The sequence below is a fragment of the Parasteatoda tepidariorum genome, chromosome 1 (genome assembly GCF_982258835.1).
Source record: "Parasteatoda tepidariorum strain Cologne lab strain chromosome 1, Ptep-v5.0, whole genome shotgun sequence".
NCBI lineage: Eukaryota > Metazoa > Arthropoda > Arachnida > Araneae > Theridiidae > Parasteatoda > Parasteatoda tepidariorum.
Genome location: NC_141755.1, coordinates 28,442,210 through 28,465,145, shown reverse-complemented (window position 1 = coordinate 28,465,145; position 22,936 = coordinate 28,442,210). Strand labels below are relative to the sequence as shown.

At 27.3% G+C, this 22,936-nt stretch overlaps 1 protein-coding gene across 2 annotated transcripts; it reads left to right on the top strand.

Annotated features, from left to right (window-relative positions):
* Nucleotides 1–290: 290 nt before the first annotated feature.
* LOC107442251 (cytosolic carboxypeptidase-like protein 5) lies at nucleotides 291–22,622 on the top strand. Of its 2 annotated transcripts, XR_011636637.2 has the most exons (12): nucleotides 291–1,181; nucleotides 2,720–2,891; nucleotides 4,001–4,170; nucleotides 5,668–5,851; nucleotides 7,662–8,390; nucleotides 12,017–12,253; nucleotides 14,059–14,228; nucleotides 14,317–14,434; nucleotides 17,156–17,340; nucleotides 19,985–20,055; nucleotides 21,109–21,698; nucleotides 21,757–22,622. XR_011636637.2 is itself a non-coding variant. In XM_016055768.4 (11 exons), exons 1-11 carry the CDS (start codon nucleotides 820–822, stop codon nucleotides 21,354–21,356), a joined length of 2,646 nt encoding a protein of 881 aa, XP_015911254.2. In that variant the 5' UTR covers nucleotides 291–819; the 3' UTR covers nucleotides 21,357–22,622. The 2 variants fall into 2 exon arrangements, 1 of the variants encoding a protein (XP_015911254.2); XM_016055768.4 differs by having other exon boundaries at nucleotides 21,109–22,622.
* The last annotated feature ends 314 nt before the right edge of the window (nucleotides 22,623–22,936 follow it).

Sequence of the window (22,936 nt, the reverse complement as noted above, 5' to 3'; positions counted from 1 at the left end):
AAAGAGATCAGATTTTTTCTTGAATTTTAATACAGTTGCCACAGATGGGAAAATGCATCAAAATTTTTTTCTTTTAAATTTCGAAATAAATGTATAAATAAAAGTATTGAAGGATTTCAAAGAAATTTTATACACTTCAAAATTATATTAAATTATTGCAGAAACAGTTTGTAATGATTTAACCATTTTTAAAAAAATCAATATTCTAATAATTAGAGTATATTCTTACTGCGTTGCTTAATGCGGTTTTTACGCTTTTGTCATTCGTCAATGAATCTCAATCAGTCAATGAAACAAAGAGTGGAAGTCTTATAAAATTATTAATAGTTTTTTCTTAAATACTGTGGATTTAGTTTTTAAAATTTCGTATTAGTTTTAAAGGAATTTTTAATATTTATTTTACTTCACGCCCTCTTTCGGAAATTCAATTAAGCTTGCCAATAAAAAAATATAAAAATAATGTTTGGAAGTTTCGTTTTTTTCTATTGAGTGTTTGTAAACAAAAAGAAAGATATTCTCTTTTTTGAAGTTCATTATTAATTTTTATATGCAGTTTTTAAATATATTATTGCTGCGAAATGTATGTAGTAATATAAGCGAACTATATCTGAAAAATGCATCTGAAAATAACCAATTCTTATTTATTGCATAATTTATGAGTTAAAATATTGTGGTACTTACATGAAATAGTTTTCTTTCCACCACCATCAAGACGATAAGTTGTAAATTCAATTTGAATAAGAAAAATAAAATATGTTTAGATTCAAGTTAAAATATTACAATCATTTTGAATGTTAAGATTTTTCTTACATTTGTAGGATGAAAATTGAATGCGGAGGTTTGCTCTTTACGTCCGATTTTGATTCTGGTAATTTAGATAAGGTTGAGTATATAGAAAACATTGAAGGAAATAAACCTAAATTACACGAATTAAATAGCGATTCTTGTTTACCCCCAGTTTCTAATTATCGTTATATACGGCGAACTAAAAATCGCCCTGAAACTCCCTGTACATCTCCCGTGCATTCAAAGAAATATCAAGTAAAAAAACGAACCTTGTACTCAAAACTGAAAAGCACTGTTTCTAAAGAGTCTCTATCCGGATTTAACACATCTGTTAAAGAATTTAAAGTGTGGACAAAGCCTGATTGCAGTGGAACTCCTTATCAAACAACATTTAGGTAATTTAGCGCTGTATTTGTTTATTTTAATGTGGCATTTAAACTATCATGCGATATGAAATCATCACCCACAGCTGATAAATAAGTTATTTTAAAAAATATATTACGATTATACTGGCAGAATGAAAATATTTTGGGGACATTTCCACATCGTGATCTGTTGTGCTAACTACAATGACCAAGGTACCAGATGAATTTTTAACCGGAAAAATTAAGAAAAAATAATGTAGAGGCTTGCCCGGTGGTTGTTACGAGTTATACCCTTCGAGGTTGTCCCTTTCTGTGATTTTTTTAGTTCTCGCTAGCCACTGCCCAGAAGTTGCCAAGACGTGCTGATTATTCTGCCACAGATCACGATAGGGAAATTTCCCCGTTTGCTCCAGAGATGGCTTAGAGGTATAAGAAATGTTTTTGTACCGTGATCTGTTATGCCAACTACATTCGCCAAAGCACCAATTGGATTCTAAACTTGCAAATTTTTAAACATAAAATATGTAAAGGTTCTGTCAAAGTTATACCCTTTGAGTTGGTCCCCTTTTGTTCTGTCATTTTTAGTACACATTGCCTTCTGACCAGAAATCACCAATATTTAGCTATTATTTTGGCGTAGAAAACGATACAAAAATCTTTACAGCATTCCAAATCTATACATTATGGGACTGTTATTATAGAAATGTGTTGGTAGATATTTCCCAGACAATACTTGTTCATGCACTAATCTAACTAGCAATCAATACTCAAAGAATTAATCATTCATGAGGATTCGATAGAATTGGGTTGAGACAATAAGAAAAAAAGTTTAATGTTTACTTCTGCAATTTTTGCTTACTATGCAGAGTATGAAATGTTCCCAGAAAAGTACTAGTGCACTTGAGCGTATTCAGTTCAAAAAAATAAATTCTTTAATTTTATTAATCTGTCTAATTTTTTTTAATCTAAAAAATAGGTATTTTGACACACGAGTAATGATTATTACTTAGCTTTGAACAAACAAACCAGTTACTTAATTAGCAAATAAAGTTTTGTACATATCTTAAAAATTTAACTTTGCTAAAATTATTTGGAAATTTGTTCATTTTTAAAAATACAAACTAGTAAGAGCTTTTATAATTTTTTTTATATGGCACTTGATTTAAGGAATGAAATGGGGTTAGAATGAAATTCAGTTTCTTTTACTAATGATAGACCTCCATTTAGATTTCTCTTTTCATTTCTTAGTTGTTTGGAGGTTTTATTCTAGTTTGTTTCAATTTTGAATAAGTTCGTATAATAATCGTTTTTTTTTTTTTTAAATTTTTTTTTTTTACTCTAAGGCCCTTTGATAGTTGCTATCTCACAAAATAAAAAACCATACACTCTACTTTACAATAATTTAATAATATGTAAAAAAAAATGTTTTTCTTACAAAAAAAAAAAACTAACTAACTACCAGTTTGAATTAGGTAAAAAGTTCTATGACCAGTCTCACAGGGTTTAAACATATTGTAACTTAAACTTTTTTTTTAAATATTTCTAATATCTTTTATTTTATTTTGCAGAACATGGTTTTATTTTGGAGTTGCTGGTGGTGCCCCTGGCATTGTAGTGAAGCTGAATGTTATGAATTTAAATCGCCAAGGAAAGTTATATTTTCATGGAATGAAACCAGTTTATAAAGTTGTGCCCTCTAAGGAAGGTTGGAAACGAATACCTGGAAAAGTTGATTTTAAGGTATCTATCTTTAAAATATTTGTAATGAATTCTTAGTTTCATTTAGTAAGATTTGATTAATATTTTTTGTTGTTTTTATTGCTGATTATTAATTGACCAGGCATGTGATTTTTCTACTCATTCATGGAATGCGGCGAATCTCAAGATCGTTGATTCGCGGATTTCTGCGAATTATTAATTTATATTGCCACAAAATTTTCTTGGAGATCCGCCAATCTAAAATTTAAATTTTGCTATTTAGGCAAAATCTTGTTAACTAGACATTAATTCCGCCCTTACCAGCACTCTCTTTTTATTCTTCCAAAGTTCTCATTTATGCACGATAACATCTTTTTTATGCAGATTTGTTAGAGAAAGTGCAACTTCGGGTAAACTTCGAAAACTGTGGAAAAAAAATTCCACAATAACGTCGGTTGAAATTAATGAACTATTGAGTAATCTAGGTCACAGCTTGTAATCACTTTTTGACACACTCAGTTTGTGCTTAATCAATGTGGTGTTTTGATTAGTTTATTTTTATTTTGGCTGTTATTCCTGTTGATTTTCTCAATATTTTTAAAAATCCTGATATCATTATGATAAAAGAAATTTGAATTATGCAGTATTCACTATTTGACGTGATAATTCTACGGATTGCTAACTTTTCTAGTATGGCAACTGTTTCAACCATTTCAAGGGTTAAACCCACTTCACTTCACTAGCTCCATCTCAGGGAATTCACCTATTATATCGAGAAGTAAAATTCTCCTAAATTTGCTTATTTGCATGATACCAAGAGGGTTATAGGCAGCTTAATAGATAATAGAACTTCAGATAAAAACATCAAAAGAAATATGTGTGTTACATATTGTATAATTATAAAATTGAATTATAATTATTTTTTATAATTTTTGGAATTTTTTTGATTATATGTTTTGTTTCACTATCACAAACAATAAATTTTTTACCTATACTTTTTGTATCAGTCACTTTTAAAATCAAGACTGCAAGCTAAATATAAAACTGTTAAGTTTTTTTTCTTTCAATTCAACTTAAAGATGATATAAAGCATATCACCTTTTGTACTTAGTAATTAATTATAACTTCTAATGATTACTTTTTTAATTTAGTGTGCTTCTGATGGTAACTTCACAATCAGTTTTTGCCACACATTACCTTCAGAACATGATTCTGTGACGTATTTTGCTTTCACATATCCATTTTCATACTCTGAATGCCAAAATATGCTCGATGCCATTGATGTAAAATTGGGTTCATCATTATTTATCACAAAATCAAAGTAAGAATTTTTTTAATTTGCAACCATTTTGTCATTTGTTTTCATGTTTGTTTTGTCTTTTTAAAATGGTTATTTGATTTATCTTAACAGACCATATTTTGATTGTCTTATTAATTTCTCATTATTATGTAACTGTTTAACATGTTTATAATTATTGTTTTTTGCCTGGGATTCATTTTAAAAATATACAAATGTAGAACAGCAGTGGCTCAGGGGATAAAGTGTTTGTCTCCCAATGAGGTGACCCAGGTTTGAATCCTAGCGGTGACTGGTTGATATAAATTCTGCTACTGGCTTCCATCAACCACATTGCTAATGTGAAATATTCTCAGTGGTAAATAGATCATGGGTTATAGTCTCCTTGCCATTAGGCAAACCGTGGGAGGTTTTCATGGTTTTTCTCTCCGTGTAACGCAAATGCGGGTTAGCTTGATCAAAATGTCAATTTCTCCCAATACAGGAGTTTTCTTGTCTTCTAGATTGGGTTCAAAATTACAAGACTAAGTTGAACATTGACAGTCGTTAACTCAGAATTGGGTCAGCTGTTTGACGCTGGTTATAAAATAAAAGAAAATATATAGATATGAAGGAATTATTTTTGAGAATGCAGATATGGTGGAAGAAAGATTTGAAAGATGCAAGATTTTTTTTTTATCTGCATGGATTAAAAAAAAAGTTAAAAGATTATTCAACTACCAAAGTTTTCTTGTCAATAAGCAAATTTCTTCTCTGGGTGCAAGCCTTTGAAAGAGTACATTTGATTTAAGGTATGTCTGGCTCTTTTATTTGTTTATAAGAAAGTGACCAGTTATTCTTCAAATAACTTCTAATGGTCTCCTTGATTACTTTCACAAGAGTTGTGTTTTCACCGAGTTGAGATCATCATCAACGCTGTTTGTCTTAGAAAACTTCTCCAGTGTTTAGTAAATTACCCTCTTATGTCTAAAGATTGACACTTCTCAAAACTCTGCTACAACGTCTTCTGCTTTGGATGTAAAGAAATATTTGTTTCACGCTTCTGTTTGATCTTCATTTTCTGACTGATTTAGAACAAAATACATAAAAGACTAAAATATAGCCAACTATATATAACAAATTTAAGTTCGTCTTCTGCTTTTGAGTCAAAGATTTTTGTATCAGTTTCCAGAACCAGGTGCATTATTTTTTTTAATAATGTGTTGTTTTAAAATATACTTTTGTTAAACATGTAAACTTACTTATATAAAGAGAAAAGACTGAACTTTGAAAAAAAGTTATTAATTTATAAAAAAAGGAACAGAATTTTATACAGAAAAAAAGTGGTGCTTTGATGAGGTTTTTCTTGCTGCTGACATTCTAACAATTTATTTTGTTAGAATTTAGTGTATTTGTTAGAATTAAGTGTTGTTTTGATTAAATTAATTTAGTGATATTAGTTTGCTTCAGTCACATTATTGTGCATTTAAAAAAAAAATATATATTATGGGTTTTTGTGAAAATGTGGTTTTTGTATTTTAGCCGCCCAGCAGATAGCAATATTTATTATTGTAGAGAATTGTTGTGCTATTCCTCAGAAGGAAATCGAATAGAATTGCTTACTGTTACCTCTTGTAAAGGTCTCACAATGGAAAGGGAAAAGAAATTGCCTGATCTCTTCCCTGACATATCTAAACCTAGATGTCATGTGTTTCAAAATAAAAAGGTAATCTTTTCAATCTTTAACCAATTACTGCTCATTTTTGTACCCAGTTGATGTTTTTCACTAGTTTAAATAATTTAATCTAAGTGATCCCTTGGTCTAAATTGAAAATTCGATCTTGATTTAAGTTTTTAATTTGGATCAGAAGTGTCCAAACTATCTGGCTTTTTAGCATACTAAATCCAGATGGCGGTTTCAAGCCTAACAGCTTGCATATCTGGTTTGCAACAGTTTATATTTTGATTATACTGCGAAACTTCTCGGGAGCGACCACTCTCTGTTTCACTGTAAAATGGTCGTTAATGGAGGTAACTTAGGGGTTAGGTCCATTGACTTCAAAATCTACCTAAAATTACTTATATACTCTCAGGCTATAGATATCACCTTTGTTGGCTACTTCTGAATTATAAATTTGTGCACATTTTTGAACTATAGTCAAAAGGCAAAAAGAGTTGAAAAGCCCTACCAGGGGATCAAGAGAATAAAAATGCCTTGGAAGATGTTCAGATTAAACCCAAAACTGCAAAAAATGAACAATTCTTAACTTTCCAAAGTTGAAGGTAAAAGATGATTCCTTCCCTTTAAGTAGTGCTTTTGTTGATTAGGTCCTTGCTTTTTGAACTTCTTGGGTCAGTGAGTGTGCCCGTAAAGTGACAAAATTTGGAAGCCTCAGATTATCTTCGGAGTATGCACAGGGTCCAAATGAATCTAAATTAATTTGGAAATGGATAACTTTTATGATAATTATCTTAACATGTTTTTTTAGGAGTAGTTTTAATTGTTTATCGATTCTTCCTTAATTTCAGCAATTCTTTGAAGACATGATTTCTTTGTGAAATAAATTGTTGTCTTGTTCTTGATCTAGCTAAATCCCATGCGCCTTCTGTTCTTAGTTATATAACTGTTGTTTTCTATATGCCAAAGAAAGGAAATAGGGTTGTTTTGTTTTACGATGCAAAATTATGAAAGGATTGAGGAATCAACAGGAAATTAGAAGAAAGTAGAAATCATAACATTCTATAACTATTCAGAACATTCATAACTATTCCACCTCATGAGTTAAATGCAGATGGCCAACTGTGATATTTGTTTGGTGTTGACCAATGGGGATTTTGTTTATCAACAAATTTTTATCAAAAAATCTCCATACTTTGAAACAAGTGTAAGTCATTATTTTCTAAGAAATTTGCTGAATTTTGAAGGATTTTAATTGATAAAAAAGTCATGGGTCCAGATCAACATTATGCACCCAACATGTTTGTTTCAAACATGTGAATCCTCCCGGGTTAATAAATAAATCACACCCATTGCTAAAATTATTTTAATATTGGAATGGTAAACCATAGTATATTGACATCAAATCATATTGCATATTGGCATTCAAAATATATTGCACATTTGTTGACTGCAAATTTATTATACTATATAAATATTAAAATTATTACTGTGTAGACTCTTGATTAATCGGTATGAATAAAAAATGCCTCATCCCAATAAGCGCAAGTATCTTAAATTATCAAATTTACCCAAACTTCACATTATATTTTTCGCAAATATTTCTCAGAAAATTTATTGAAAATTTAAATTTACCATGCAACTGGACCGAAACATTTGAATTAGTACAAATGGAAAAGAATGGATGGCAACTCTATGTTGGACGAGGTTTTTATTATTTTTGTTTTGAGCTATCCTGACTTATTCCCAATCTGGGTAATCCTAAATGTTAATCAAGAGTCTGCTGTACAAAAGTATATAATTTAGTGCTAGTAACTAACTAACATATATTAATTTAGTGTATTAAATTTGCTTATAGGTTGTTTTCATCAGTAGTAGAGTTCATCCAGGAGAAACTCCTTCTAGTTTTGTTTTGAACGGTATGCTTCACTATTTGATAAATTCAAAGGATAGTATCGCAAACAGACTGAGAAATCTATTTGTCTTTAAAATAATCCCCATGTTGAATCCTGATGGTGTGTTACAAGGACATTATCGTGCTGATCTTCAGGGTTTGAATCTGAATCGTATTTATATGGTTGCTAACTATCAACAGCACCCTTCTATTTATGCTGCTCGCACAGTTCTTTTACATTATCACACTATATATTCTTCTTCAGATGATTTGTTAAATTCTCGCAAACCCTTCCCCCGAAAGACCAAATCTAGCCAATATAATATTAATCTTTCTTTAAGTCAAATAAATAAGAATCCTGCCACCACAAGCACAAAAAAATTTTCAAAAGATTTGCTGAATCAAATGCATAAGAAATCAGTTGCACCTAAGCACTCTTTGCACACATGTGATACACTCAGCAAAAATTTAAATTTCTTATCATCTGTACCTGTTATTTTACCAATATCTACTAAAGTGTGTAATACTGTAAGCTCACAAGAAGCAAAGCATTCTGGGAAAATGCACCTACTCTCTCCCGTGCCTGTTGTGGATGAAGATAGCCTTGATTTGTCTGTGGAAGACATGAAAAGGATTCAAGGGACTTCAGATGTTTGTAATGAGTGCAAGTTGACTGATTTTCCATCCAAAAAGGTTCTCTTTTGAATTCTCTTGATTATGGTATAAATTGTTTTATATTTTCAATGCTTTATTGAAATTAAATGTGCAATTTATGAAATATTTATTAAAAATCATATTATAGTATCAATCATAAAAGAAAAGTTTATCAAAATACTTATGTTAGTAGTTCCCCCCCTCCACACTAATTAAGGATGGATGCTTAAAAAACTTAATATTATATATTACAAGATTTAATTAGTTTCAAACTTGCTGGTTTTCAGTAAAACCTTTATCTTTTTGCAATATTTTTCTTGTTTTATTATTTAAAAGTAAAGCATTCCCACAACTGCCTGAGTGAGCCCGGGAAATCATGGAGGTTAAGGCTCCACAATTTGGTGATCAATGGCATGATTGTGACAGTGTGGACTGCATTGTGTACTGGCTGCCTTTATTTCCCACTCAAGGTGGTATCTATCGATCTGAATCTGGGTGGACTTCAAGCCATAACTGGTGATTGAACCCCAGCTCTTCACAATGACAGTTTTCCACCTTAACCACCAAGCTATGGCACCTCTGTTTTATTATTACTATCAAATTTTTTTTATTGTAAAATGTTAATTACGATATAGATAAGGATAAAAAAATAATTGTAATCTTTAAAAATTTAGTGCAGACTATTTCATTTGCAAACTATTTCTTATTAATATTTGTAATTCTTATATTTCAGATCATATTTTTGATATAATTTTTTATTTTTCTGGTAGGATTATTCATAAATTTATTTAAAAATTACTTTGCTTCACTTTTTCTCATTATTTTCTAGGTTACATTTAAAAGATAGAAAAAAAAGTTTAAAATACTTTTTTTGAAAGGCTTAAGAGTAATAAATTTTTTTTAATTCAAGGTAATATGTTACTTATTGTGGTAATAAAATTTTTTGTTTTCTTTTGTATTATTTTGCATATCTTTAATAATTATTGTACAATTATTTAACTCTTCTATATTTTCAGTAAAACTTTTTTTTACTTTTATTGTAACAATAATGAAACAAAAACAAGTTAAATATAATAATTTTATGCAAAAATTCTCTTTTCTTTAAAATGTTTTTCTTGGATAAAATTTTGAAAATTTACCAATATTTTTAGCAAAATAATTCTATAATTATGTTTAGTATAATTATAGTTTTTATTTACTTGTTTAAGCCTTTCGATTGAAAAGAAAAAACCTAAACAATCTTTTTAAAATATCACAGCTATTTATTTTTGTACTTAATACAGGGTGTGGTTCAACTTCCTCTGATTTTTGGAAGGCTTATAAAAAGATTTTGTGAATACAGTTGTGTGTTCAATTCCGTGTATGAAAACATCAAAGATTATGTGTTCATGCTACTTATGCGACATAATTTAAAAAAAATTATGACAAAGGATCACAACCGCATTCACTGCTATTGATCGTGATTTGTTGCAGCAAGTGTAGCAAGAATTTGATTTTAGACTTAAACTCTGCAACATCACCAAAGATTCACATATTGATCATTTGTGGAAGGAAATGTGATATTTCTTTATCAGGCAAAGTAAAATTTGCTGATGTATAATTTTCTGTTCTAAGCCTTCCAAAGTGCTAAGGGAATACTGATGCACCCTATATTTCAGTTGTAAATTATGCTATGACATTTGTTTTAAAAACTCGTGTATGGAATGAAAATATAATCAATCCATTTGCTATAAATTTTGTTAATGATAATTTTATTATTGTTAGCTTTCCATTAATAGTTATGGACTTGTTTGCAGTTGTAGATCAAGTTCATTAGTGAAAATTATCGGCAGCAACTTTAAATATTCATCTAGTATTTTAATGATAATAATGATCATTGAAATCATTTGCAGTTAAAGTTAATTTCAAACTGCAAATATGTTATAGCTGTGAATATTATATTTCTTTTCAAAAAATTTATTTTGTTAAAAAAACTGTAAAACTAATGCAACTGATTTAACAGTGTGAGAACAAAACTTTTGCATAATTCAAAACTATAGTATATATGTATCATGAAGTCATTGAAATTTAATGGAGAAGTGAGTGTAACCAATTGTTAAAATGTTTAGTGACTTCTGTTACAGATCATATTAAACAATTTTCTGGAATTAAAAATGCTATAAAAAATGTAATTTTGATGGAAATTATGAAATGAAAAAAAAAATTTACCTTTTTTTTAATATATATATATATATATATATATATATATATATATATATATATATATATATATATATATATATATATATATATATATATATATATATATATATATATATATATATATATATATATATATATATACAGTACCCTTCCATATTATTAGGGACACTTAAAATTTCTAAAAAATTGTCCTTTTTCAAAGCGTCATAACTTTTTCAAAAATGAATCAATTTTCATAAAAATTTCAGGATATCATGTTCAGGTCTTCTACTTTCACCTAAAAATTACTAATTCAATTTTTCTCAATTGTTTGCATAAATTTGCCCATTTGAACAAAGCAAGTTTTTTTTGAAAAAAAATGTCAAGCCAGACAAGGTGCTACTTTGTGACAAAATTGTATACATAAAAATCATTATTTACACATTAAAGTACAAGTTGTGAACTTTAAAACGCGCTAATGTAAATGACTTTATGATTTTTTTTGCCCGAGATATGAGATTTTGAATTCGAATTCACAACATTAAATAGTGAAAATGTTGACGTTTATAAATAAAACCAATTATTTATACTTTCGAGTATAAATATAAAAATTTTATTATTTATGTAATTTATTATATAATTTGAATAAACAATTCAAATTTATTATAAAATTTTGATATCGATTTCATTCAATTCAATTGAAATCTAATTTTCACCAAAAATACTGCCACAACTCACTTTTCACTGTAAATGACAAGAAAGTTTCAAAATCTCATATCTCAGTCAAAAAAAATCTTAAAATAATTTACATTAGCGCGTTTTAAAGGTAACGACTTGTACTTTAATGCGTAAGTAATGATTTTTATTAAAAAAATTTTGTCGCAAAGTAGCAACTTGTCAGACTTGACATTTTTTTTCAAAAAAAACTTGCTTTGCTCAAATGGGCAAATTTCTGCAAACAATTGAGATAAATTAAATTAGAACAGATTTGATTAGAACAGATTAGAACAGATTGTGTTATGGAACAGATTTTCTTGTTTTTTGTGAATTCTGAGGGTTAACTTTTAACTTTAAGGTTAAATAATTTGAATTGAGGCACTTTTTGGAGTTTATTAAAGCAACTGTGCAATGTGTGTTAAAATGGAGCATTTTTCATTGAACTTTCTATCAAATTCTGCTTTACAGTAACAAATTTGTAAAACAATCTCTTTATAAAAATTGATAAGCGCATAATAAGTCCCTATCAGCTGTTTATAAAATGCATTCATAATGACTCACCATTTTTTTAAGCTAATTGTTACTTGAAATTCATAATTTCCTGTAAAATTAAAAGAAAAAAAAATTGTCATGCGATGACATATGTTCCTCTTAATAGGAAGTTAGTAAAAATTTTTTTTTTGTATTATCATTGACATTTGTGTTTTAATTGTCCCATTTCCTTGCAATGGATATATACTTGAAATAGAAAAGTGTATCCATCTTAGATCACTCTGGAGAATGATGTCTCCTGCAATTGTATTGAAGCAAGTGATGCTGATGATTCATCCTCATTTGGTTATGAAGTGAAACTTGGAGAGGGCGATGCATCAACATTACTAAAAGATGTCCCCTGCATCAAACCAGAAGAGAGTGGAATAGCTTATTACTTTGACCTCCATGGTCATGCTTCTAAAAGAGGCTGCTTCATATATGGAAATTATTTTCCTGATATTGACAAGATGGTGAGATTTATGTTTTTTTTCTGAGGAACGTCAACTAACTATGATCACGCAGACATACATTTCAGAATCATAAAGTTTTAATGAGGAAAAATTATGATACCTCGATGTTTCAAATTCTGTTTTTGTAATTAGTTTATTGCTGTGATTGTTTGTGCCTTAGTTTAGAATTAAAAATTTGCGATAAAAACACCTTAAAATAAATTATTTGCATTCATAACACATTAATAGAAAATAAATTACTCTTATAAATCTTTGATAAAAATAATTTGCATCCAGAATACTTAGATGAAAAAAAATTTGCACTAATAATATTTAAAAAATAACAATTTGCCATTATAATACTATGATAAAAAATAATTTTTACTCACAGTACTCAAAAAAATAAATAGAAAATAATAATAATTTGCACTCATAACAAACATATAGACACAAAATATCTTTTACTATAAATAAATTTTCCATTATTAAAAATATATAATGCACTGAAGAGCAAATAGTATCATTAGTATTAAATTAGTTCCTATTAAAATATTTTTTGCCCTAAAAATTAGATATTGGATACTTAGTAAATATTAAAACCAATACCAATGGTCAATATTTATCATCACCACAACTGAAACAACCTATTTACCTATAGTTACCAAATTACCAATGCCAAATATATATAGTCAATCCTAATTTCAATTTTGATAATATGCAATAATTAACTAACAAGTGCTTTTATTTATTATCAACATTAAAACAAGGCATAAATGTGAATTAGAAATAGTACCAAATCCTAACTACACATTTGTTTACATCACATTAGTTTTTTGTTCCATCTTATTAAATTTATAATATAAAATATACAAATAGTGTACATATACATATATTGTTAAGTGTTAAATTCATGGTGGGAAGTATTTGAATTGAACTTCAAAGTGCAATTATGTATTTCCTTTTATTAATATAATTAATCTTGATACTGCAAATTGTTTTTAGTTTAACTTATATTATAGGGCCCCAAAGGTATGCCTTGTCTAGTTAATATTTCTTGTATAATGTAATAGAAATAAGCAAATGTATGTAGAAAGAAAGGCAGTTTCATGAATTAAGTGGCTGTATTAATTAAATACCTCTGTTTTCTCACGTTGAATATTGTAGATTGAGAAATTATGTAAAGGAGAAAAAACATTCTTTCAAAGTTTTTTACTTACGAAAGTGTCTATAATAAGACAAACTAAATTTATAGAAACCTTCTCTATTGTTTGCGAGTAAAAATGAGCTTTTCATCTGTGGACACATTTGTACACATAGAAAAAGTTGGGTCTTTAGGATACCTTTACAAATTACTTTATTGTATAAACAAACTCTTTATCAAATATTTTATTTTCAAAAAAAAAAAAAAAAAAAAAAACCCTTTGCAAATTATTTAAACATAAAAATTGGATAGTATTAAAAAAATTTTAAAATGTTATGATAGTAATAAAAGAAACTAATAAACTTATTAATTTTCATTTAAAAAAATGGATCTTTCACAAAATTATTCTTTAGAAAAGCTTAGTTGATGATGTCCTTAATTTATAATTTTAAAACTATAACTTGTTGAAAGAAATATTTTGGTGTTTTTTTGGACTGATTTTTTATTAAAACATAAAAACAAAATGTTATTTTCACAGAATGAGGAGATTTTTCATAATTTCACTAAAATCAGGACATTTCTCAAAAAGTCTAGAAAAACTCTGATATTTAGTTGATTATTAGTTTATGTTATAAGAATCTGATTGATGTTTCAACAGTTATTCTTATTCTATCACATTTTTTAGGTTGATTGCATGTTTTTACCAAAATTAATGTCTGTCAATTGTCCCTATTTTGACTTTTCTGCTTGCAATTTTTCTGCTGAAAATATGTATTCTGGTTCTAACTCAAATATCCAAAGCAAAGAGGGAAGTGGTCGTGTCTCTCTGTATGTCCTTACTGGAATAATTCACAGGTGAAATTTTTTTTCTTTTTCAAGTTCCATTAAAATGAAAAATTGAGTGAAATTTTAAAATTTATTGATTCCAAATTTTTGTTTTCAGCTACACACTTGAGTGTAATTACAATACCTGTCGGTTTAGTGCTAATCAAAAGAGGCTTAAGGGATCAACATCTGATGTGCCTTCTCAAGTATTCTTTACTCCTGAAGTTTATCAGCAGGTGAATGTATTTCCAGAATACAATATTCTAACATATAACGGTAGTTGCGAACTCTACTGGTTTTTGAATCAGACAACTGGATTTTGATAGCTTCTTCTGGTTACCTGATTTAATAAAAAATTTCTCTGATTTTTAGAAAACTCTCTAAAATTGGAAAAGTTTCTTAAAAATCTGTATCAAAATAGTATTTTTATTGTTAACTTTGTTGCTTGAACATTTTGGTAGATATTACTTTTAAATAACCAAGCAACAGCTCATTTATAGAAATCAGTTTTAAGCTTCTGTTATTTTTCAGATATTCTAAAACTTTCATCCTCTTTTTTTATTTTATTTATTCAGAACCATCTAAAATGTATTCTGAACTAATTCTTTAAAATTATAATTTTGAAAATTAAAAGCATTTTATATTAAAATCTATTTAATATCAATAATAAATGGAAAATAATACAGTCATAGTTTGCAGTGTAATATAGTTCTTGTATTTAATTGACTGCAAAAGTCCCTAAAATTTCCTTAAATATTTTAGATGTTACTACTTTAAAAAAATTAAATAATTTTAACTGAAAACTACAGATAATTTTTAAGCCAACCTATTCTACAAATACAATTCTGGAACAAGTGTTGAGAAGTTAACAATTGCCAATACAGCAAAACATTTCTTTTTACATTTTGTTAATGGCATTTATTAAACCTGATGTATGTTGAATCTGATTTCCGTTTATCATTTTTGAATTATCTTTTGCTGAATTTAATTAAATATTTATTGTGAAGTATTTTTGTTTAGTTAAAAGCATTTAACAAATTTAATTCTTGTAAATTTCTGAATATTTTTTGTTATAATATATTTATTGTGATGAAATATTCTTTCAAGATATTAAATATTTTTTTATATCTTATCTATCTTCATCAGGTTTGTCAGACTCATTGGTCACTTTAAAATATTGCTTCATTTTTGGTCTGAAATTAAAGTATTTATTATTTTCTCTGAAATTTCTTTGTTCATGTATATATATATATATATATATATATATAATAACATGTATATTTAAATATAAACTTCATCAGAAATCAATATTTATCGTAAGTTTTTATAAGTATATTTTTTTAATTGGAAATTTTATTTTCTTATCAAGAAAGCTATACAATTGTAATTTCTGTTTGCATTAGAAATTTTTTAATGGTAATCAAAACAAATTTAATTACTATAAAATTTAATAATTATTTTCCTAATTTTAAGAAACTGTAATAAATTTTAACAATTTTAGAAAAAGTTTTTATTATTATTATTTTTTAAAATTTTTGGTGTCTGAAAACGTTGTAAATATCTACACTACATGAACCTCAAATGATTAAAAAGATTTCAGAAACTCCCATCAAAATAAAGCTAAATTACAATTAAAATATTCCAAAGAAATACTAATACAGTAAAAAAATATTAAATGAAATTTATAATACTTTTTATAAAAATTATATAAAAAGTATATTAAAAATGATCTTTTTAGTTATTTTTGTTTCCAAATATATTTTTCATTTAGTATTTAAAATAAACACGAAATCGCCAACTAATGTTGTATGTAATTAAAAAGATCAGAGAACTTTTAGCTACAAACATGTTAATTTTCTTCAAAATTTTACTGAAATATGTCTCCATTAATTGACGGGTTTATTTTCTTTGCTTAAATTTTTTGTAGAATTTTAAAAACATAATAAATGTAAATAATGAAATGAAAGTGAATGTAATCAAATATTATTTAACAAAAGTTGTTGAAAAATAAAAGTAAATATCTATGTTCTCATTTAAATTTTAATTCATAAGCATATTTTGTTGAACACTTTGGGAAATGAAAAGTTACCTATATATTATAATTTTAAGGAAAAGAACTTATTTTTAGATAAATCTGAAAAAGAACCCCATTTATTCACAAACGTAACTTTATTAATGAACTCCCCTTTTACCTTTATTGAGATTTGTCGAGATAAATAAATTCACGAATCCATTGACTAATCATGACCTTGCGTTTTCTTGCTGTCAACATTCTTCTTTTTGTTCAGTTAAATCGGCAGACCTAAGACACGTTTGAAAATATTTTCACGCAATTCAAATACAGCTGATTGACAAAACAAGTTACAAGGAAGCTCTCCAAAAAAACACAAATATGCCGATTACTCAATATAAAGTGTTTTTTTCATAAAAAAAATATCTTGGGCTTGCTATACTTTCTTTAGTTGACTTTTGTTCTAATATTTAATTCTTTTTCAATTTCCATTAAAAAAAATATGCTAAATAGATGCTTTCAGTTGTATGAAGTAAAAGCTTATGTCAAAAATATTTTGTCATTACTGTTTTTGTGAGTTTACAAAAGTGTTTTAATAGCATGAGATTTGCCATTTTCGTATATTATCTGTAAATAAATAAAATAAAGATTATAATAAGTGTTTCAATAACTTTCAATTGTCAAAACACAGGTCAACATTCTTTTCAATTTTGATAAATATTATACAACACTCATGTTAATGATATTTATTGTCAATTTGTAAGGGTTTTATTGCCAATTAGATTGTCCAAATTCATGAAAAATTTTTATTTTCCTTATTTTTAGCTGAATTCAGCTTTGTTGTTTTAATTTCTTCTAAATTTTATTTTTTATTTATTAATCTTTTCATTCATTTTACATATACTAAATTAGTTTTTAATATAGTGTTGTTATTTTTGTGGTTTAGATTGGAGAATCACTTTTAGTTTCAATCCTGGATGCAGTTGGTCACAATCCCAAGTCTCAAATTAGTAGCTCTCAGTTTCTATCCATTCAGGGGGTGAAAGAATGGTTGCGTCAGCATGCTTTGTCTCTGAGAGGCAGATGTGGTCCTAGTCACACAAGAAAGAGCCCTTCTGTTTCTGGAATTAGGTTTAATGTTTATCTACTTGTATAATTTGTTACTGAATGCAATTTTTTTTTAAGGAATAGAGTTTATTATTTAGGTATTTTTATATATATTTTTTAAAACATTTGTTTAACTATATTATGCAATGAAGTAGATATAAATACAATTAAAATCAATATAGTTAACATGTTTTTAGAAAATGTAGATGGATATATGCATAATACTTATCCACTATATGATAAAAGTATAAAATCTAACTATGTGCAACTTTTCATGATATTTCTCTGTCTCTCTGTATAATAGTAATAAAAAATTAATGCTCATATATGATTTAGGAGGTGCCAGTTTACACGTTCTCATTAGTCATCAATACTTTTTGTAAAAGTTAAATTTAGAGAGGAAATTGTGAGTGAACAATGAAGGGTAACAATACTTAATAACGTAATTAGGTGTCATGAGTTTCATTTAAAAAAAGAAGAAAAATCTGAACAGACCTTCCCTTAAGCAAACCTAGGCAAGCACCTGATGTTGAAAAAGGGCAAGAAATTCAAGTTTGATTTATTTAAAATTATTGAAGATTTTTTAAAAATGTTTTTCACTCTTTGGAGTATAGAAGTACAAAATTAATTTTTTTTCTCATTACTCTATCATGGTGCATAGTGTTTTTAAAAAGTGCTTAATTTTCCCTTTTCGAGAATGAGATTTTTTTTTATTTACCATGTCTATTTTCGCTACATATTCTGCATAAGCGTGCTTTCCACATTGGTTTTTTCAACGTTTTCACAATTTATTCAACAGCAATCTATTTTGACCTACCGTCGGTCCAGTATGAAAGCGCCAATCATTCTACATGTTTGATGAAATACTTGGGAGTTCGCATGTGCGTCAATTGAGCTGGGTTGGGTGAGATTATTGCACTCTCATGTGCAACTCTGCTGCATTTTGCAAGATATTCTCAATTTCTGGCTTCACTTCCCACCCTTTGGTATTGAATCGAAAAATCTCTTGATCATTTTATAATGGCTAATATAATCAAGAAAAGAGTTCTTTGCAGGTCGTCGGGCTACCGAAGCGGGGGTGCCACCCCCTCCGCAGAGGATCAACATTGTGATGGCATGTCTTCGGATCATCCTCCGGGATGTTTCCCAGACCGTCACCAATAGCCCATTGTGCAGCTCTAGTGTGACGTAAATTAACAACAACAACGACAAGTTCTTTGTCAGAAACTAGTTATTTTATTATGATCATGAAAATTATTTTGCATTTTGTTAATGTATATAGTGCTTAAAAATATTTTTTGACTCCTTAAAAAGTATTTAAAAGGTGCTCATTTTTTGTTGAGAGATTTGGTTATGCATCCTGTCTATATTTTTAAAATATGTAGCAAATATTGAAGCATGATCAAATTAATAATACAGTGGTCATTTTTATTTGACTAGCCCCCGCTACTAATTGTTTTTCTTTTTTAAAGAAAGCAATTTTTTAAAAAACTGCTTCATATTAGCTTTCAGATAGCCACATTCCCTTTTTATAGGTGTAAACGGACATTGCTAATCCTGTTTTTTGGCATATGAAATTACTATAAAATTAATAAATTTTTTTTCCTTCAAACAAATTGTGGACAGTTAGTCTTTTACACATCAATACTCTTTTTTATGAGCTCTCTTCTATACATATTGGATGGTAATATTTTTCGATACGGTCCTGAAAAAATTATTTAAAATCATTCAAGTGCATTCTCTTGGTGGTTTCAGTTAAAGTTTTTTCCCATATTGGATGTACAGGAAAGAAAGTTTTTTTGATACCTTTAAAAATAATATGCAATATGCAATGAAAGCAACCATTGATATCTAACATCCTAGTCGCCATGGCTTTTATTTGGAAAAAAAATGTGGTAGTTAATTTAGTTAGCTTTACTGGCTAATAGTCAATATTTATTCAAATAATTGAAATGTGCAGACATTTGTATCAATTTTCATTAAAGGCAAAAATTTTTTAATTGGATGTCCTTTTTTTCTTTTCTTCTTTTCTGTTTTTTTTTTTTTAATTTTTTTTTATGTAGTGTTTTTTTATTTTAATTATTTTTTTCCTCGCAATTAATTGGTTTTAAATTAGAATGTTTATTTTATCTCATTATTTCTTATAATAATTTTTTAATGTTTGTAATAATTTTTCAATAATGTAATAATTTTTTAATGTAAACATTTATTTAATATAAAGATTTATTATTGTAAATTTTTATTTATGTAAAAATTTTATATTTATACGAAAATTGTACACTTATATTAAAAATTTTATTAATCAATTATTTCTATAGTTATTCCGTAAAGATTTCTTCTGGTATATCATTATATTAAAGTTATTTGTATAAAAATTTAGATTTAGAAATTTTGCATTTAAAAAAATGTTATTTGGTTTGGAGATTTTTTCTGATAAATTTCTATATTAAAATTATTGTTTTTTCAGTACATGATTAAATGCCTTAATGAATTGGTTATTGTTAATTTTATCATAGTTTTAAAATTGTAAAACAGATATTAAATATATTTTGATGATCACTTGACTTTTTTGTGGCCCTATAATTAATTTTATACAAATATTTTTCTTAGCAATGCATATTGTTTGTGATTTTTAAATTTGATCCTAATTCTTACTGACTTTTTCTAGGTCTCAAGAAAAAATATCTCCCAAATCAATAAACATTAAAAAATCATCTTTTTTTCCATCATCAAGTAAAGGTACTTTTTACTTTCAAATTTTGTAATGGATTTTTTATATTTCAGGAATGTTTTCAACAATTTTAATTTTGTTTATTATTTGCGTAAATATTTTTAAAATTAAAACTATCAAGCAAAGTCAAAATCATATTAAAGGTGATAAATTATATATATAAATATTTAAAATTGTTATAATTATACTATTAAGTAAGTTAAATTGAGGCTCAAACCTCAAACAAATACTTTTTGTCTTTATAAGTATTCAAACTCATTTAAATATTTTAAAATGAGCTACATTTAAAGTAATTGTCTTATGACTTTTAATATTTTTGTGAATGTTAATTATTTAAGTTATTAGTTGCAGTTCATATAAATATGCATGTTTCATTTTGCTGAAATTCTAAGAATGCACAAAAGGTTGACTAGAAAACTGGAAAGGGGAGATTACATCTGAAATTTAGTAGTGTTAGTAGCGCCATCTTTTTTGGGTTATTAAAATAATAGTGCCTTACGTTATTAATATCAACAGTTTGTTGTTCAAAATTTTCTATTTCAAAAAAAGTAGCCACTGTTAAAAATGCTGCAACTGGCCAATAAGAAGTTGTAAAATTTCCTAATTTTATCTTTTACTAGCTGTTAGGAAACAAAATACATGTTATTGATTATATTTCAAAATTTATTTTTAAACTTTAAGCATGTTGCGTTTGTGAGCATAACAATAATAATAGTTAGATGGGTTCTTATTTTGCTGAAAAAGATAAGAATGATTTTAACGAATTTCAACTAAAATGTGTGATGTCTCACTTCTTATTACCTCCTTTCTGCCCCTTATAAAAAATTGTCCCATCTTCATGTATGTCATCATTTGTAGGCGCGTCATTAGTTGTGCAGTCTAAAAATATTTAAGTTGGTGATTTTTATTAATTTTAACTAAAATGTGTGATGTCACCTGTCTTTTTATCCTTTCCCTGTCCCTTAATTAAAACTGTGAGAAATTTCCCGTAAGTTCTCATCTCCAAACATGATATAATTCGTGGACAGCCTCTAAGTTTATTCTTTCACAATTTTTTAAAGGGATTCATCGAGAATCATCATCCAGCACTGCAAATTTATCATCAAATGCATCTGATTCTGACGGTAGACCTGTAAATTTGAAAAGAGATGTCCGTTCCAAAGTCAGGCAAGGGACAATGTCTTTGCTGTCTTCTCCCGTTTCTTCAAGGCCGAAGATTTTGCAGCGACGCCACACATTTTCTCAGGAAAGCCCTCGCAAGCCTCTTAGGCGAACAAAGCTGCCAGTTAGTAAAACTACACCCCCTTGAAAGCTATATCAAAATCAAATAACAAGCACATAGTTTTGTGCAAAATATTATTTTAAAAAAATTCTGTGCTTTTAGATATGTTATTAAAGAAATTTATCGTAAACTGTGTAAATTGTTAATATAATTGTATATTTTTCTGTGTAAAGTTTAAATTGTAAAAATAACCTGAACAGTTAAGCTTAAAAAGAGTTTTTCTTAATATTTTCTGTTTTTTATTAGACGCCCCATGCATGTTGTTACATTTATTTTTTCTAACAACTATTTAACCATAACACAAAGTATGTGATTTAAAATTATCTGATCTTAATACTATTAAGAAGAATTTAATTCCAACTTTATTGGGTTTGACCAATAAATCGAAAAAATATTTGCTATTTTTAAAAATATTTTCTTAAAACAGTTGCTGTTTAGGCTTTAATAATTAACTTTAACCAATTTATTTATGAATTAATAAGAGCCTTTCTATTTTATGATTCCTTTCAAAAATTGCTTTTTTCTTACTTTTTTTTAAAAGTTAGTCAATACAGTTTTTTGTTGTTCTATTAAATTTGAGATTTGTATATTGTTATTACACAATTAAAGTTTTTTTTAAATGAGTTTTAGCTCTTTTAAAACTTTTTTTCATTTTAATGTCTCAAAATAATTGCATTACTAATATTTTTACATTCATACTATTTTTAAATAATTAGAAGTTAAGCATTTGTTAGAAGTATAGTTTTGCAGTGCACTAAATAAAAAGGAAAACACCTTAATATCTTTTGATTGAATGATTGGATTTTCACATACTAGTACTTAACTTTTATGGATTGAAGGCTTAGCATGAAATATGCTAGTTAATTAGTACAGAAAATCTTTTAACATGCAGAATCAAACACAAAATATATTTTTTTAAATTAGCTTACCTTTTTTCATTGACAGATTTGGGTTCTTGACTCTGAAAATAGGATTGGGGGGCAAAGTCTCATTATTCAGATTTAAGATAGGGATTCAGATTTAGTTTGAGAAATTATAATTTTTGCTATGATTTTGTGAAATGTCCTTTGCACCAAATCATAAGCTTCTCTGCGGTTAGATCCTCAAATCATTAAAGTTGAGTCCTACTACATGAAAATCCTATGATTAGGATCTTTTATTTCATTTGCGCTCTATACTGTTATTCACTATCATTATAAAAATTAGTTTGAAAGAAATAGCAGTGGTAAAATTATTCCAGGGTTTAAATAATTGGGAGATTCTTTTAATTATCTTGGAAAAAAAAAAGAAAAATTTGCTCTAGCTAAAAGTCTGATTATATAGCAGTGAAGTGCAGAATCTGGATTTATTAAAAAAATAAATAAATCCAGGAATGGAATTTAACTAATACATTTTGGTTCATGAAATTAAATTCTACATATGGAGTTTTAAAATTTCTTAAGTTCTACGCACCGACTCTCAAAATTTCTCTGATTTTAAAGCAGTACCTAAAAACAAAAATTTATTTAGAAAATCGAAATTCCAACTAATTCATTAGAAAATATTTTAAATTAAAAGTTGGTTTAATTTAAAGAAGACGAATTTATGATCAATGTTTCATATAACAT

Excerpts from the sequence above, each read along its gene's own strand:
- LOC107442251 (XM_016055768.4), top strand. The coding sequence starts at position 820 with ATGAAAATTGAATGCGGAGGTTTGCTCTTTACGTCCGATTTTGATTCT. Across the intron at positions 5,852-7,661 it reads ATGTGTTTCAAAATAAAAAG|GTTGTTTTCATCAGTAGTAG; the intron begins GTAATCTTTTCA and ends ATTTGCTTATAG. Across the intron at positions 14,435-17,155 it reads CTCCTGAAGTTTATCAGCAG|ATTGGAGAATCACTTTTAGT; the intron begins GTGAATGTATTT and ends TTTGTGGTTTAG.